Raw genomic sequence first — 14,767 nt, 5'->3', positions numbered from 1 at the left:
AGACGGGGTTATTTTCTGAGTTTTTCAGTCTTTCCTCCCACTGCCAACAGATTCCCCCCCGGGGAGGGGGGTCTGGGCGTGGAGCGGCTCTCCTGGGCGGCCGGGGAGGGGAAGGCGGGGAGCAGCGCGTGAAGCCCGGGCGGCCCCGGGGGAGCGGTGGGAGGTCTGTGTCCCGGAGCCCCGGGGGGCTCCTCCTGGGCCGCTCGGGCACTGGTTCCTCCTGGGCCGCCCAGCAGCCGGGCAAAGGCCGGCCCTGACACGCACCCAGCTTTTTTGTGCAAGGGAAACACAAAGAAGAGGGGGGAGACCCGGCTTCCGTTTGGACGGAGGAGGCCAGGGCCGGCTAGGAACTCCCGGGGCGGAGCGGGGCCGATCGGCCCGCGAGCCGGCGCTGGGTTCTTCGCCTGCGACAGCTGCGCGCTGGTGGGAACCGCAGCGTCCCGGGCTCGTCCAGGACGCGAACGCGGGGCGCCAGACACCAACCAGGACAGGCTGGTCCGCCAAGACCCACAGGGCAAACGCCCTCTCCAGTTTCTGACGGTTGGGGGCTGGAGGTCGATGGGATGGAGAGGGGTAAGGGAGACACAACGAAAGTGTATCCAGCATCCGCTCTGCCCCTAAGCTAAAGGGCCCGAGGGACACCCCCAGACCCCCCTCCTCCTCAGCAGCTCTTGGTTGGGGGTGGCAGCCGAGGGGTGAAGTGCCTGCCAGAGCCTAAAGCGTGGGAACGGCAGCCAGGTACCCCCCTCCCCCCAACAACCCACAGTGACTTTGCAGCTTCCTCTCAGCAGTCCAGGGCAGGGGCCCCCGGTGGTCCTCACTGGGGTCCAGGAAGAAAGAGGGGGAGCCAGGCAGCCTTCCCTCCTTGGGACTCTGCCATCCGAATGGACCTTCGATTAGGTGGGACCGGCCAACTTTCAGCGCCAGCCCCTGGGCCAGATGTGTAACGAACGCAAGGCCAAAGCGCAGCAATTCACCGAGGGCCACCAACAAATGAAGGACCCCGGGCCCCGAGATACGGGGACGGGACACGTGCGGGCTGCCCGCCTGTCACCAGGGCCCCAGGCGCACACCCCACGGTGCCTGCTGGTGTGTGTCAGCCTGCGCCCCGCGGGTGGTCCCGCAAAGCACACCCCACACACGGAAAGTTGACACAGAGAGGCCCCCAAGGAGAGACCCTCAAATGCCCCAACAGTCCCTCAACTCCCCAAGCCCTCTCTCCCAGCGATCTGGCGTCTGTGTGTGACAGACTCTGCTAATTGAACGGTTATGGGTCACCCTTGCAGCCGTTGGCCAGCATAACGCCACGCTTCAGTTCTTCATGTTTTAAATACATATTTAACGGATGGCTGCAAAGCCAGCTGGGAAACACGCGGATTGAAAAATAATGCTCCAGAAGGCACGAGACTAGGGCAAAGGTGAAAGCCCACGGGGCTTTCCAGACCCCCAGAGCAAGACTTAGCACGGAATTCGGGGCACCGGGCTGTTTTCCTATTGGCTTTGTAATTTCCCTACGCGGACACCATTGACTCTGTTTTTGCTTGTTTGCTTTTAAAAAAAATCATATGTGCAGTAAAAAGCCCCCAAACAACGAAGATCAGCAAAGGATTCTTCATACTACCTAACAGGACTAGGACTACACGTATGAGGTGTGTGTGTGCATATGTGTGTGTGTGTGTGTATGTGTGTACCTTAAGGGCCCATCCACTCCTCTTTGTGTCGGTACTGAGGAGTTGGGCTCTTTAGCATGAGTTCTGCAGGTTTAGTGCAGAGGCGGATTCTGGGCTTTTTGTTGTTGTGGTGGTGGTTGTGGTTGTGGTTGTTGTGGTTGTTGTTTCCACATAGTGGCGAATGCTTCCTGGTCAAGCGTTTCCTAATTGGAGAGCCGGGCTTTGATCAAGGAAAGGTGTCCAATGAAGTTTTCATCCCTGGCCTAAGACCTGAGAGGTCCGGGTTGCCACGACTCTTGGGGCGTGGACGCCACGGTCAAGCTGCTGCTGAAGGCACCGCGCTTCCTTCGCTGGGATTTGAAGGGGAGAAACCTTGAACTCCAGCGGAGTCTCCGGCTCGGCCGCGGGGACGCAAGGAGCTCCGCGCGGTGCAGTCTCCAACTTGGTGAAGAGTTGTGATTTCTTTGCCACCCCGGCATCCCGGCTCGCCCTCTGCCCGGCGAGGCCGCGCCCCCACCTGGGGGCGCTACCGCCTGTCTGTAGAGCCGCCAGCCAGCCAGAGCGGGAAGAAAGTTGGGGTGGGGAGCTTTGTGCATGGTCGTTCTTTCCACTTGGAGCCCCCAAATGCTCCCCGTATGGATGGAAACGATGCGATGGAGAAAGCAAGAGAGGGCGAGGAGACGCTCGGGGGTTAGACGCCAGCCTCAACTCCCCTCCCCAAGCCGGTCCTGAGGGTTAGCTTGCCCACACAGCCCTTGGCCAGCAGGTTCGTTTGTCTACGGACTCCCCGATCTCACTGGGATGGCTGTTACTTTGGAGGTAGAAATTCCGTGGCCTCCCTCTGTCCCGGGCTCCCTCCTTTCCCCAACCCTCCCCTCCCCACTCTCCCCCCCCCCCTCCTCCAGTCGCTCCTCCCGGTCCTCCCGAGCGCAGCCGCTCATTGGACGCGCGGGGAGAGGAGGCGTGCGCCGGGCCGGGCGGGTTTCATTGAGCGGAACGAGCCCGGATGACATCAGCTCCCCAGCCCCTCGGGCGGGCCCAGCTCATTGGAGCGGCGGCACCTCCCGGACCAGCACATTGTTCCCCGCCCCCCCCCCCCCCCGCCCCGGCCACCGCCGCCGCCACCACCGGCTTCGCGGCCACCACCCGGCTATAAAAACCCCGCGCGCCGGGTCCTCCACCACCCCCACCCTAAGGTGCCCACGCTTGGATGCGCGCGACAGACCGACGCGACTCCGGCGGCTCCTCGGAGCGCGTTCCTCGAATCGAATTCACAGTAAGTGTCCCCAAGTCCCCCCTCCCCCCGGCCGAGGGTCCCGAGGCCGGAGTCCCCAACTCCGCTAGGACCCAATAAGGAGGGAGGGAGGACGGCGGGGGGGGCTGGGATCCCGCCCCCCCCCCACTCCCCGGGCTCCATGAATTAGATCCAGCGGCCCCGCCGCCGCCCACGTTCACCGCGAAGCCCGAGAACTCCGGGGGCGCACACAGATCCCTGCGCCCGAGGCCAGCTGAGCGGCGGATCCCCCGCGCGTGGAGGCTGCGGGGCTGCGGGCGGGCGCCAAGTGCGTGTGTGCCAGGCGCGCGTGTGTGCGAGGCGCGCGGCGTGGATGGAGGCGAAGTGCAGGCGTTGGGAGAACCAAATAAATAGTTCTTTATTTAGCGCTTCCTGGTTCCCCTAGGAAAAGGCTTCACTTGTTCTTCCACACCCCCAACCCCCGTTTATTCCAACTCGGGCTTCCCCCTTCGGAACGAATGAAACCCCCGGCTAGCGCGGCGCGCTCCGCAGGCACAGCGACCTGTGGAGGGGGCGGGGGGCCGGGGACGTTCGCTCCGCCGGGTGACACTGCCGATCTCGCCCGCCTGCCTTTAGCTAAAGGGAAGGCCGGGGCAGCAGCGGGAGGGGCGTGGGGGGGTGGGGACGCCCCGGGAGCCGCGACCCTGTCCTGCGGCAAAGCGCGCCAGCTTTTCCTGTTTCATTTACCATCGCAACTCTCTCTCTCTCTCTCTCTCTCTCTCTCTCTCTCTCTCTCTCTGTGTGTGTCTATTTCTCCTGCTCCCTCTCTCTCTCTGCGTCTCTGTCCACTCTCTTTCTGCGTGTCTCTGTGTCTTTCTTGTTCTGTCTCTGTGTGTGTTTCTGTCCTTCTGTCCCTGTCTCTATTCCCCTCCATCTCTCTCTCTCTCTGTTTTTCTGTCTGTGTGTCTGTCTTTCTTTCTGTGTGTGTCTTTCCCTGTGCGTCTGTCTTTCTTTCTGTGTGGGTCTTTCCCTGTGTGTGTCTTTCTTTCTGTGTGTCTGTCTTTCCCTGTGTGTGTCTGTCTGTGTGTCTGTCTTTCCCTGTGTGTGTCTGTCTGTGTGTCTGTCTTTCCCTGTGTGTGTCTGTCTGTGTGTCTGTCTTTCCCTGTGTGTGTCTCTCTTTCTCTGTGTCTTTCCCTGTGTCTGCCTTTCCCTGTGTGTCTGTCTTTCTGTGTCTCTTTCCCTGTGTGTGTCTGTCTTTCTCTGTGTGTCTTTCTGTTTTTTCTGTGTCTTTCTCTTCCGTGTGTCTCTCCCCCCCCACTCCCACCCCCCACCCCCGCCTTCTCTCTCTTCCTCCCCGGACTCCTGGAAGGCCAGGAGAGGCCGAATCCCGAGGAGGAGGCGGTGACTGCCCGCCGGTGCCATGGACTCGGACGCCAGCCTGGTGTCCAGTCGCCCGTCGTCCCCGGAACCCGATGACCTGTTCCTGCCCGCCCGGAGCAAAGGCGGCGGCGGCTTCACGGGGGGCACGGTGTCGTCGTCCACGCCGAGCGACGGCCCGCCGGAGCTGAGCGCCGCGGAGCTGCGCGGGGCCGGGGGCGCGGCGGGCGCGCACGGGGGCGACAAGCTGGGCGGCGGCGGCGGCGGCGGGTTCAAGTCCTCGTCGTCGAGCAGCAGCAGCAGCAGCAGCAGCAGCACGTCGTCGTCGTCCACGTCGGCGGCGGCCGCTTCGTCCACCAAGAAAGACAAGAAGCAGATGACGGAGCCCGAGCTGCAGCAGCTGCGGCTGAAGATCAACAGCCGCGAGCGCAAGCGCATGCACGACCTCAACATCGCCATGGACGGGCTGCGCGAGGTCATGCCGTACGCGCACGGCCCGTCGGTGCGCAAGCTCTCCAAGATCGCCACGCTGCTGCTGGCGCGCAACTACATCCTCATGCTCACCAACTCGCTGGAGGAGATGAAGCGGCTGGTGAGCGAGATCTACGGCGGCCACCACGCCGGCTTCCACCCCTCGGCCTGCGGCGGCCTGGCCCACTCGGCGCCGCTGCCCGCCGCCACGGCGCACCCCGCCGCCGCCGCCGCCGCCGCGCACCACCCGGCCGTGCACCACCCCATCCTCCCGCCCGCCGCCGCCGCGGCCGCCGCCGCCGCCGCCGCCGCCGTCTCCAGCGCCTCGCTGCCCGGCTCCGGCCTGTCGGCCGTCGGCTCCATCCGGCCCCCGCACGGCCTGCTCAAGTCCCCCGCCGCCGCCGCCGCCGCCGCCGCCTCCGTGGCCGCCGCGCCTCTGGGCGCCGGGGGCGGGGGCGGGGGCGGGGGGGGCGGCGGCGGGGGCGGCGGCGGCTTCCAGCACTGGGGCGGCATGCCGTGCCCGTGCAGCATGTGCCAGGTGCCGCCGCCGCACCACCACGTGGCGGCCATGGGCGCCGGCGGCCTGCCGCGCCTCACCTCCGACGCCAAGTGAGCCCGGCCGGAGCGCGCGCGCGCGCGCGCGCGCGTGCGCGGACTGGCGAGCCAGGGGCGGGGGGGGGTCCCCACCCCCACCCCACCCCACTCCCCGACGGCGGCGGCGGGGAAAGCGAGGAGACCGGCCGGCCGGCGCCCGGGACCGCAGGCGTCAGGGCGGGGAGGGGCGGGGCGGGGGGGGGGACTCGAACCGGAGTTGCGGGGCGCCGGGCCTCGGGGAGTCAGGTGCGTGCGCCGTGGCTTCAGAACTTGGCTTTAGCGCGCTGGCTACGAACTGCGTGGGGCCCGCGTGGGTCGGGGAGCCGTGGCTTTCGAAGATGGTCAAGTCCCGGGCCTCCTTCCCCCGGACTCCCCGATCCCCCCTCCCACCCCACCCCCCCGCACAAGAATCGGAAAAGAACGGGGGGTTCCTGGCGTTCAGACTCGGGGGAGGGGGCCCTGCAGCGCACGGTGGAGGGGTGCGGAGCTGGGATGAAGGGGCATGGAGGGGGGGGGGCAGCGAGGACAGATTCCTCCTCCTCCTCCTCCTCCTAGCCCTCATTTCGTAGCCCCGGGGAGACTCTGGGGTCCCCACTGAAGAAGAGACCTCAGGGCCTCAACCTCTTCCAGGGTCGGCCCTGGCCCAGGGACCGCAAGCCAGCGAGGTGAAGCACTGAGGCCCGCGTCCCAGCTCCCCATTTCTTAGAACTGTGGCTCTTGTTCCTGGGTTCCTGGGGGAGGTGGAGGTGGTGGTGGTGGTGGTGGTGGTGGTGAAGGTTTAATAAATCTGTGCCTGTTCATTTACCAACGCTACGAGCAAGTTTTCCAGATGCACAGAATGGAACCACTTGTGGGACACAATAACCCCCAAACTGCCCCGTCTAAAGGGTGGGTGTTCGTTTCCGCTTAGGTATTTCTTTTTAAATAGAAACTAGCCCTCCTCCTGTTCTTTTCTGTCTCAGAGCACAAGGTGATTTTGTTTCTTATTCGTTTGAGAGGAGACTTATTTTTGAGTATGCAAGGGCTTGACACTTAAAGAGAAACGTTGTTGTGAGTTGTGTTAGGGATTCCGTTGGCTTTTGAACTTCCCAGGTATGTAAATAGAAGATCAGCGATGATCTAAGTGCACCGTGCGGAGATCTAGTGATTGCCCGCCTCACCGAAGTCTAAGCCGGCTTTCCTCCCTCCGTGTGGTTTCTTGTTGCCATGTTTAACACAAATGGCAAAAGGCCTCCCTGCCTCCTTGCGAACTGCCTGGCACTGCCCACATTGTAATATGGGCCTCGTAGCAACTTCCTCTAGTCCGCGGGGCTCCTGGCAGAGTGTGTATCATCTTGTTTTATTTTTGTAAAAAAAAAAAAAAAGAAAAGAAAAACAAAGTGCTAAATAATATTTATTACTTGTTTGGTTGTAAGAACGAAATAAATGACCGAGTGTTGGAATTTTAAATAAAATTTAAACTACGCCGGGTGCTTTTCATCATGTATGTGAACGGGAGGGAGAAGGCACCGAGAGCAGCCAGCCCAGTAAAGGAGGTGATGGCTGCTATTCCTGGGGACCGGGTGTGGAGATCATTTTGCGGGCTTTTCCCTAGGGGATGATAAATAGGTTGTCTGTCCACCTTCACCACCCCCTAAGCCCCCCTCCCATCCCCTATAAAACACCACTGAACCCATCCTCCATCTTTGTCACAACATATGCCTCCTTTATCTCCCCCCCCCCCCCCCCCCCCCCCCCGTGAGATCAGGGACTCCCTTTTCCTTCAGGGCGAGACTGAGTTAGCTGAAGAGCAAAACTTCCCTTCGGGGGCTGACCAACTTTGGGCCTGCAGGGGCGGCGAGGACCACACTTCAGCTGTGGGTCTGGACACTCCGGCCTCCTGATCTGCATGGACTTTAGCTCTTCACTCCCGCTCTGTTGGGTGGGTTCTGGTTTCAGCTTGGAACTAGACAAGGCTTGCTCTCCCCACCCTACCCCCCACCAGTCCGCCACTGCCTAGACCTTCTGGGCCAAGAGCCACAGAGGAACAGCACTTTCTTCCTCCTTCCCAGGTTCCCTCCTGGTGCCCACCCACTGCTCGAACCCAAACCTGCCCAGTGATGGGGACAATTGGGAGAGAGCAAGGAACTCTGGGGGACTCTCCAGCCCCTGTGCCCTTTCTTAAGGCTATTTCTGTCATACACCCACTGTGAGAGGTGGTATTATTAAGACAGTTTCTGGGCTTTTTTTTTTTTTTAGCTTCAGCTTTCTGAGGACTTATTCTGCCCCATCTGTGTGCCAGAAGACAGGACCCAAAATACACACCCCTGAAAAGTCAGCCTGGTGCCTGCAATAGAGGAGTCCTCTGGCCGGCCGGGAGCTTCCTAGGCAACAGCCTCCTAAATGGCCACCGGAAGGCCCCAGGAACGGGTTGGGTATTTCCCTGGTTGGAACTCCATTTATTGAGTCCGACCCCTGAGCCCGGACCACACCGGAGGCCATTGCCCAGGCTGAGGTTGGCTTCGTCCCTAGCTCGGGGACAAGCGCTTTCCTGTCCTCCAGCAGCAGGGTCGGCAGCTGGCCAGAAGTGCAGGCGCCCAGGGATCCGGTGCTGCAGGCTTTGCTGTTTACCCCGCGGGCTTCCCTTTTCACTCAAGATCGGGAGGGATTTGGAAGGGCCCTACCATCTGGGGGTGTCCGAAGAGAAAGGAAAAAGAGGAGAGCGGCAATGTGCAGACCCAAGAAGAGGGCACCCCGTCTTGCTATGCTTATTCTGAAATCCCACTGGATTCCTAGCTACTTAAGAGACTGAGATCTGAGGATCACAGTTTGAAGCCAGTCCAAGCAAGAAAGTCCAGGAGAGTCTTATCTTCAAATAGCTACCCACCCCCCCCCCACACCCCAAAAAAAAGTTGGAAGTAGAGGTATGGCTCCAGTGGTAGAGTGCTTGAGTGCTCACTTTGAGCTCAAGGACAGCACCTTGGCCCTGAGTTCAAGCCCCAGAACCAGCACCCAGATAGACAGACAGACAGACCGACCGACACACACACACACACACACACACACACACACACAGTCTACCTCCAGCCACAGACACAAACAGAAGGACCAGGAGGCCAGTGGGGGGAGGGGGGAGGGCGGTTGCGATTGCTTGTGACTTCCTCATTTAGACATGGTGAGCCCTAGCCCAGGCAGAAATCACACTGGGTACGCATAGAAGGATACTTGTTGAAAGGAAATTAATAGATCAAGTCCCTCCTCCATCACAGTGCTCAAGGTTTTAGCCATGGACTGGCCACAACCAGCCTCGTCCTCAGAGAAGGACACGTCAGGACTCCATATATCTGAGAGGGCTGAGCCCTCCCTGAGTCATCGACCTGAACTGTTGCAGGCCTTGTTCTCTCAGAGTGAGACTCTAGCATTGGGGGACGCTGAGGAGAGGCACACTAGCATACTGGGTGCATCTTGCCTCAGACTTGCACGCAGGGCCTAGGCCCTGGAACCTCCTGGAAGTTAGCTCTGGGATCACTAGTTCCATAGTGGACCAGGCCAGCCCTGGGCTTCAGAGGGAAGCATTTTGACTGTGGTGGGCCCTGATATGGGAGCCATTTCCCACTGAGAAATGTGAAGGGAAAGGGAGGGAGTAGGGAAGAGGTCTGTGGCACCCTGTGGTTTGCATGCACATGTGGTTTGTATCCAATAAAAGCTTCAGTTAAAATAGAAGAGAGTCTGGTGCTGGTGGCTCATGCCGGCAACGAGACTCTTATCCAGAGCAGAGCTCCTGGCACCTCTGATGTTGGAGGAGATGGGATTCTGTGTCCAAAAGACAAACAATTTGCAGAAGGGTGAGGCAAGCCAGAAAACCTATTGTATATTTCAGGTATGGGCCTTATTTCTGGGACCCAGAGCTACCACACTCCCAACGGACCCCCATGTGGCTGTAGTAAAACCTAGGCAGGCACCCACAACCATCTGGACCTACTTGACATATATATAACTTACTGAAAACAGTGAAGAACTTCTGTGGTAGGTGCTTTGTCGAGTCTCACGGACTTTTCCTGCCCCGGATGACACTGAACCACGATCCTCAGATCTCAGCCTCCCGAGTAGCTAGGATTACAGGCATGAGTCACTGGTGCCAACTTCTTCTTTAAGTCCTTCTTCATTACAGATCTCATGCCAGGTCTCCCCTCTGGCCATGGCCCCAGTAGGGGTCTATCACAAGCACCCTACACCCAGGCCTCTAGGACATCTCACAGGCTTGGGGGTCCTCTCAGTGCCTCTGCAGACCTGAGAGGGAGACCGAGTTGGGCACAGAGCAAGTGGTGGTGACAGCCTCCCAGTCTGGGGAGAGGAATGGCGTGGGTAGCTTGGACATTCAGGGAGGCTCACATTGAGGCTGTCAGCGTGGGACCATCCTTGACTGGACAGAGATAGAGTTCCCCTCCTCCAACACACATGCTGGCCTTCGCTCTCCTAGGGGCTGACTTGCTGCTAAGGGCTGCAGGAAGGTGGGGAGGAGGGGGGACAGTGAGGAGTGGGTGTAGCTGAGCTGGGAGGAGGGAGGAAGGGGAGGCTGTACCCCTGGGGAGTTCAGATATTAATAAAGATGGAAGAGAAGGTGGACAATGTTTATCGAGGGGTAGTGGGTGTAAGACACAACACAGGGCTTACACGAGTCCACTCATTAAATTTTAGTCTTTGAGGAGGAATTGTGATCCCATTTCACAGATAAGGAAACTGAGGCACAAGTAACTGATACAGCAATGGTACAACCAACAAACAGAACCATCAAAAAAACAAAACAAAACAAAACAGCTTAGCTGCCCACTAGGGAACTCTCAAATCCAGCACTCCTACTGGGGACCCTCCGCTCCTCACACACACTTCAGCCTCCTTAAGGGGCGTTCCTAGGGTTTCCCCCTTGGTGCCTGGACCCCATCTGTCCCCCAATGCCCCCATCTGGGTGGCAGGCGGTGCGGCCAGGCTTTCGCAATTAGCGGGCTTGGGTGGGTGGAGGACGCGCTGAGCAGGTGAGCAGCAGAGCAGGCTCATTAAGAACGACGTCTTCCCGGCCAGGACAGCTGCGGGTCCTCGCCTCAGCCAGAATTCCAAGCCGCGTCCCCCACTGGGCTGTGAATTCCACACCCCAGAGGAACGCACCGGGGGCCACAAACAGACAACAATGACAAAACCAAACCACCCTAGACCCTGGGGGCCTGGACCACGTGGATACCTGCACCGTCCTCCTAGGGGAAGGGAGGGTAGCCGGGTGGGGGCGTGGGAGTGTCTGGTGGGGAGGGGGTTGTCAGGATGTTACTGGGGAGAATTGTACACTGCGGAGGCTCTAAGAATTGGCTTTCCGTTTGTAAGTCCTGAAAGCAGCAACTCCTCCAGGGCCGCCTGCTACAGCTGCGTCTGTATTTGGGATCCTCCAGCCACAATGTCACCTTTTTTTTGGTGGAAGGCTGCTTGGAAACCCAGCTCTGAAGCCTGCTCTGTGTCCTCTCTGTCTCTTTTCTCCCTGGGTCACCCTCAAGCTTAACCCAAGGAAGGCTTAACCCAAGGCATGGTGACCTGTGGTAGTGAAGCCACAGGTGTATGTATATCAAGATCTTTGGGAAGATCTTTGCAGCTGCATGGCTTACAGGGGTTGAGGAAGGGTTGGAGAAGCAAGTACCTAGAATCACCAGAAGTCACTAAAATTTGTGGGTGGCCAAACAGAGGCCCACAGGCATGACAGAACTCATGCATCTGGGTTCATGGGGTCTTGGTGACTCCCTAGATTTGGCCTGCACAGATCCACGCGCACCAGTGCTTGCACAAGGACTGGCCTCTCTCTAGATAACCTACACTATGGAGAACCAGAAGCCGCCGCTGTGAGCTGGACACCCTCCGTCTGGACAGCTGAGTTTACCACCTTCTCCCTGACTGACCTAAGAGCTGGCAATCTGTCTAGTCTCAGCCTTTCAAGCCAAGGCCTTCTGCTTTACCCTCTCCCATCCTCCTGGACCAACCTGGCTCACTGAGCAAAGGCCCCAGGGATCAAAATGAGATCAGAAGTACTTTTCCCTCCTTTGTGCCCACATCTTCTGGAAGTGGAAGCTTGCTGCCGAAGGTAAGGCTACAGTGGCCTCTCGGAAGCTGTGTGATGTTGGGGTCTGAGCCTCAGCTTTCTCATCTACAGAATGGAGCCAGGGTGGGCAATCTCAAGTGGGCCTTGGAAAATCAGGCTCTGCACAGAGTACCTCTGAGTCTCCCACCTCCAGACAGTGGTCCTGGGAAGCCTCAGCTGACAGGAAGGTGTGACAGGTGAAAACAGCCCTCCTGTGTGTGTGTAGTCATGGAATGTACCACTTTCTCTGATGGTGACAATTCTGGAAAGGAATAGTCCTGAATCACGAAACATCCCTAGATTAGAAACTGTGGTTTTGAGATACCTTTGTTTCTAGATGGTGCATGCCAGATGGAAAGGCCCAGAAGGATGGATGGATGCATGAATGAATGGATAGTAGGAGGCAATGGAGAACTCTGGAGAAAGTTTAGAGAATGTGGAAAGCAAGAAAGCCTTGTAAAGGTCCCTGATCCTGTACTGACAGGAAGCGCTCAGGCCTGTGCCCAGCTGAGCACTTACAGCTCTACCCAGGGCTGCTGGATTTAGGGCCACTGTAACTCTATACACTGGGCCCTGCACTTTAGTGGTTGGGGTTACAAGACCACTCAGAAGACATTGAGAATGGCTTCTGGCAGTTGTGTTGCTATGAGGACTAAAGGAAATCTCCCAGAAGTCATTTCTGCCTGGTTCCAACTGTGAATGGATACCTGGGCTCCAAGGCCTTCTCATGGTGAAGGTATGGCTTGTCTGGAGCCCCATCTGAGCATCATCCTTTCAAACAGGCCAGGAAGATGCAGGCGGAGGGGCCAGTCACCATGGAGACCATGAGGGGACAGATGTGGGGTTGTATGCAACCTTGGCCAGGATCTGCCAGCTCTGTGACCTTGAACAAAGAACACGGGCTTTCCGAGCCTCAGTTGCCTTATCTGCAAAAGGGGGTGATGCTAATACACTCTTGATGGGGCACCAGGAAGAACTAGCCCTAGGCAGAACACACAGAGCATGCCCTGTGAGCACCTGGATGCACAGGTATCATTGAATCTTCTTGCAAGTCCCACCAGGTTAGGTCATTTTACCCTTGAGCCTGATGTGCAGCATCTCCAAGGACTCTGGGTCCCAAGGGTGCCAAGGGTAGTGTTCCTGAGCTCTACATAGAATCCATACCTTGAAGCCCAAATGCAAGGCAAACCGCCTCTCTTCCCCCTGCAGGCCCCAAGGTGCCTGGCACAGGGCCTGAAATGCATATGGTCCTTCATGAATATTCCTTGCTTTGCATAGTAAACACAGAGGGCCCACACTCCTGCATTGAAGCCAGAACTGCATCCTTCTAAAGGAGAGAGCCAACCAAGATCAGAAGGGAATTCATCAGAGGAAAAGTTGTCCGAGATGCTCAAGCCTCCAGACTCTCTCCTCCGGAAAGGAGACCCTCGCTCTCAGAGCCACGCCTCCTGCACCCACCCTCTGTCCAATGCGAGATCACTGTCCAAGAATTGCAGCTGGCCACCCCAGAAAGACCAGCTCTGGGACGCTCTGGAAACCGGGCTGGGGAGTTCCGTCACCCCCTAGGCCCTGTGCTGTTCAGGCCATGTCCGACGCTAACGAGGACACAGAAATACAGAGCAGCTCAGGAAGGAAATGACTTGGGTCAGCCCACAAGCTTAGAGCTGCCACCACAGGGCAGGGAGCCCACATGAGGACTACAGCCTAGAGAATGTCTTCCTCCCACCCCAATCCCAGGTGTCCACACTGCTGGCTTGCCCTCTTTGTCTCTCAGAAGGATCAAGGATCCAGTTCCACCCGTCTACCCAACAATCTGCTCATCATTACTCAGCTTTTTAAATTTAACCCTTCTGCTCCTCCTGTTTTATTCACTTTTTATTCTTTTAAGCAAGGTAAAATGAACATAACATAAAATGGGCTTGCTTTCCTTCCTTCTTTCTTCCCACCCTCCTTCCCTCCCTCCCTCCCTCCCTCCCTCCCTCCCTCCCTCCCTCCCTCTCTTCCTTCCTTTTTAGCCAAAGTGGGGTTTGAACTTTGGACCTCTCTCATGTTTGGTAGATGTTATACTGTTTGAGCCAAGCCCCTAGCTCTTTTTCACTTAAATCATTTCTTAGGTTCTCCTTTTTTTTTTTTTGCCTGGGGCTGGTCTTAAACCCTGACTTTTCTACCTATAGCTCTGGTATGCCTGGGATCACAAATGTACATCACTGCACCCAGGCAAAAAGTCAATAAATAAGCTGGGAATGATGATACGTGCTGTACATTCCAGCAATGCAGCAGACATAGGTAGGAGGGTCTTGGTCTGAGGCCAATCCGGGGCAAAAACATAAGATCCCAGCTGAAGAAAAAAAAATGGAAGCAAAAAAAAAAGTGTGTGACTGGGCTGGGAATATGGCCTAGTGGTAGAGTGCTTGCCTCACATACATGAAGCCCTGGGTTCGATTCTTCAGCACCACATATATAGAAAACGGCCAGAGGTGGCGCTGTGGCTCAAGTGGCAGAGTGCTAGCCTTGAGCAAAAAGAAGCCAGGGACAGTGCTCAGGCCCTGAGTCCAAGCCCCAGGACTGGCAAAAAAAAAAAAAAAAAGTGTGTGTGCGTGTATGTGTGTGTGTCTCTAATGCCAGAGCACGAGAGCTGTGAACTAGAGTTCAAATCCCAGTATCAAATCCCCAAAGACAACCATTTGTACAAATATTTCTGATGAGGATATCTAAAAGAAAACCGGTGACAAGTGAGTGGCTCCCACCAACTTTTCACATCAGCGTCACAGGAGGATTATTGGGGAGAGCCAGAGGACAGCCACGACTGCCCAACTCAGGGTGAAGCCTTCATGTGAAGATTCTAAAATAGAAACAAAGGCCAAAAGAAAGAGAGAGGGAGGGAGGGAGAGAGAGAGAGGGGAAGGGAAAGAAGGGAGGGAGGGAGGGAGGGAGGGAGGGAAGAAGAAAGAGAAAGAATCCTTGGTGGTGTATTTATCCCAAATGCAAAACTGGCCTCTTTGTTGAGGCTGCAGAATGGGCTTGAACAATGTCAAGCTGCGGGTGGACCATTTGCTAATGTGCTCCCCCGTCACAGGCCACAACAGATGGCTGTGACAACAGTCAGGCCTGCTCTGCCTGGGTCAGGACACAGAGCCCAAGCCTGCTACCAGCTCTGTGGTGCTTTCTTTGCAGAGAGATGATGGCTGTCGTAGGAGAGACACGCCCATCCTACCCAGTTCCTGGGCAAAGGTGTCAGGGAATAATAATCTGGAGCTGGCTCGCTGTTAGCTTGGACCACCATTGCAGAACTGGAAAGTATTTACATACAACTGAAAGTCAGCAAAA

The 14,767-nt window shown here is 57.6% G+C and overlaps 1 protein-coding gene across 1 annotated transcript; it reads left to right on the top strand.

Annotated features, from left to right (window-relative positions):
- Nucleotides 1–4,324: 4,324 nt before the first annotated feature.
- Olig2 (oligodendrocyte transcription factor 2) lies at nucleotides 4,325–5,365 on the top strand. The gene has a single exon (XM_048345893.1). It carries the CDS (start codon nucleotides 4,325–4,327, stop codon nucleotides 5,363–5,365), a length of 1,041 nt encoding a protein of 346 aa, XP_048201850.1.
- The last annotated feature ends 9,402 nt before the right edge of the window (nucleotides 5,366–14,767 follow it).

Source organism: Perognathus longimembris, chromosome 5 (genome assembly GCF_023159225.1).
Source record: "Perognathus longimembris pacificus isolate PPM17 chromosome 5, ASM2315922v1, whole genome shotgun sequence".
In the NCBI taxonomy this organism is placed as follows: Eukaryota; Metazoa; Chordata; class Mammalia; order Rodentia; family Heteromyidae; genus Perognathus; species Perognathus longimembris.
The sequence above is the reverse complement of the archived record's forward strand: the minus strand, read 5'-3'. Positions and strand labels throughout refer to the sequence as shown.